This window comes from Corvus brachyrhynchos, unplaced genomic scaffold, assembly GCF_000691975.1.
Source record: "Corvus brachyrhynchos isolate BGI_N302 unplaced genomic scaffold, ASM69197v1 scaffold197, whole genome shotgun sequence".
NCBI classification, from domain to species: Eukaryota; Metazoa; Chordata; class Aves; order Passeriformes; family Corvidae; genus Corvus; species Corvus brachyrhynchos.
This window is the reverse complement of record NW_008239108.1, coordinates 333,222-335,074: the sequence shown is the minus strand read 5'-3', so window position 1 is coordinate 335,074 and position 1,853 is coordinate 333,222. Positions and strand designations below refer to the sequence as shown.

Genomic DNA, 1,853 nt, shown 5'->3' with positions numbered 1-1,853 from the left:
CAGGTTTATTTTTCCAAGGGAAAAAGGGAAAAGCCCCCCGGCAGCTCCCAGAATGAACGGCGCAGCGTGGGGCTTTATCCCCCGCGGAATTCCCGCGCATCCCGCATGCTGGAGGGGATCCTTACTCCGGAGATGTCGGCGACCCGGTGGATCGGCACCTCCTTCTTGCTGTGCAGCCCCTTCCCGTTCTTGATGGCCCTGGAAAAGAGAGGGAGCGCTGGGAATCAGCTCCTGCGGCAGCGGGAAGGGCCGGAGTCAGCCCAGTCACGGAGTGAGGGCTTTCCATGGATAACAGGGAGGCGAGAGGAGCCTGGATGGGGGAATGGTGCACAGGAGGGCACGGAACGGATGGAAAACCAGCAGGATGCTCCCAGTGGAGCTGGTCCTGGACCCAGATCTGATGCCAGACCTGGACTTGGTGCCGGATCCAGGCCCGATGCTGGACCCAGATCCTGATCCCTGTCATGGTGCAGGGTGCAGGGCTGGGATGTTCCCTCGGGATGAGGCCACTGAGCTCCGTGCCCCCACAGGAGCGTCCCCTCCTGCCCCAGGGTCTGCCATGGGGGGTTGGGAAAGGCCGGAGCGTGCCCGTATTCCGGCGGAGCCCAACGGTCTGGGATGCGACTGCAGGCTCTCTGAAGAGCTGGGAATGTTCAAGGGATCCCCCAAACTGCTCCGGGCCCCGCTCCACTGGGAGATCTGGGTCCTGCCCCACAACCTCATCCCAAATCTCCCATTCCCGCTGCTCCTGGCACCGTCCCCGTGAGCTGCCGGGGCTCCTCTGCCGGGTGCCAGCACCATCATGGATTTGGGATGTGCCACAGCTCCCAGCACGGATGAGCCACCCCCACCCCGGCCTCGCTCCGGGATCGGGCAGGAACATCCAGCTCCTCCATCTGGGGACATCCAGGCTGAACCCCAAACCCTGGAGCGCAGCTCCGGCTCCAGGTGCCACATCCCAGCCCTGCATCCTGGTATCCAGGTGCCACATCCCAGCCCTGTATCCTGGTATCCCGGTGTCACGTCCCAGCCCTGTATCCCACTCCAGGTGCCACATGCCAGCCCTGTATCCCGGTATCCCGGTGCCCCCTCCGCAGCTCTGAGCTGCTGACTTCCTGCCAGGCTTCCCAAAAGGCACATTCCAGGCGTTGGGAAGGAGCCTCTGAGCAATCTGCCGGCCGCCCACCGCCCGGGCACGGCTGGGCGGGAATGGGAGCAGCTCTCTCCGGATCGATCCGCCTTTTCCCGCAGGAGCCAGGCCTGCCCGGGAAGGCGCCGCAGCCCCCTCCAAGCTGCTGCTCCCGGCGCTCGGCACCGTGCCGGGATCTGCTGCCAAGGAGGAGCTGAGATCCCACCATTCCCGCCGGGCTCAGCCGTGATGGAGCCACCTCCGAGGGAGCGGGGCCGGGGAGGGAAGGGAAGGGAAGGGAAGGAAAGGAAAAGGTGTCCATCGCCATTCCAGGAGCCACCGGGAGATGGGATGAGGGACAGGGACACGGGGACACCTGGGGGGCTGCCACAGGTGGGAGCGGTGATCCCTGCGGAAATGGGGGCACTGGGATACGGGATCCCCATGGGATCCTCTCCGTGGGGAGCCAGGCAGTGCACAGCTGGATCTGGTGTGCCAGGATCACGGACAGCTGGAATGTGCACAGCTGGATCCACGTACCTGGGACACAGCTGGGGACAGACGGATGCCCAGGGGACGTGGCTGGGATGGGACAGAGGGACACAGGGAGCTCTGTGTGGGATGGGGACGTGGAGCTGGGAATCACCTCGAGCCACAGGGATGGGGCAGGGGGACAGGGACAGGACAGGGGGACAGGGACGGACGGATGGACAGGGACAGGGCC

The 1,853-nt window shown here is 65.3% G+C and overlaps 1 protein-coding gene across 1 annotated transcript in view; it reads right to left on the bottom strand.

The window, feature by feature from the left end:
- Nucleotides 1-1,853, bottom strand: part of SND1 (staphylococcal nuclease and tudor domain containing 1) — a gene marked incomplete at its 3' end in the record, with an annotated part of 92,485 nt that overhangs the window by 20,248 nt on the left and 70,384 nt on the right. Inside the window, exons 15-16 of the mRNA XM_017739384.1 lie at nt 1,187-1,326; nt 126-217 (exon numbers count right to left, since the gene is read on the bottom strand). Of these exons, the coding sequence (XP_017594873.1) occupies nt 126-217; nt 1,187-1,326 (232 nt within the window). The remainder of the gene's footprint in view (nt 1-125; nt 218-1,186; nt 1,327-1,853) is intronic.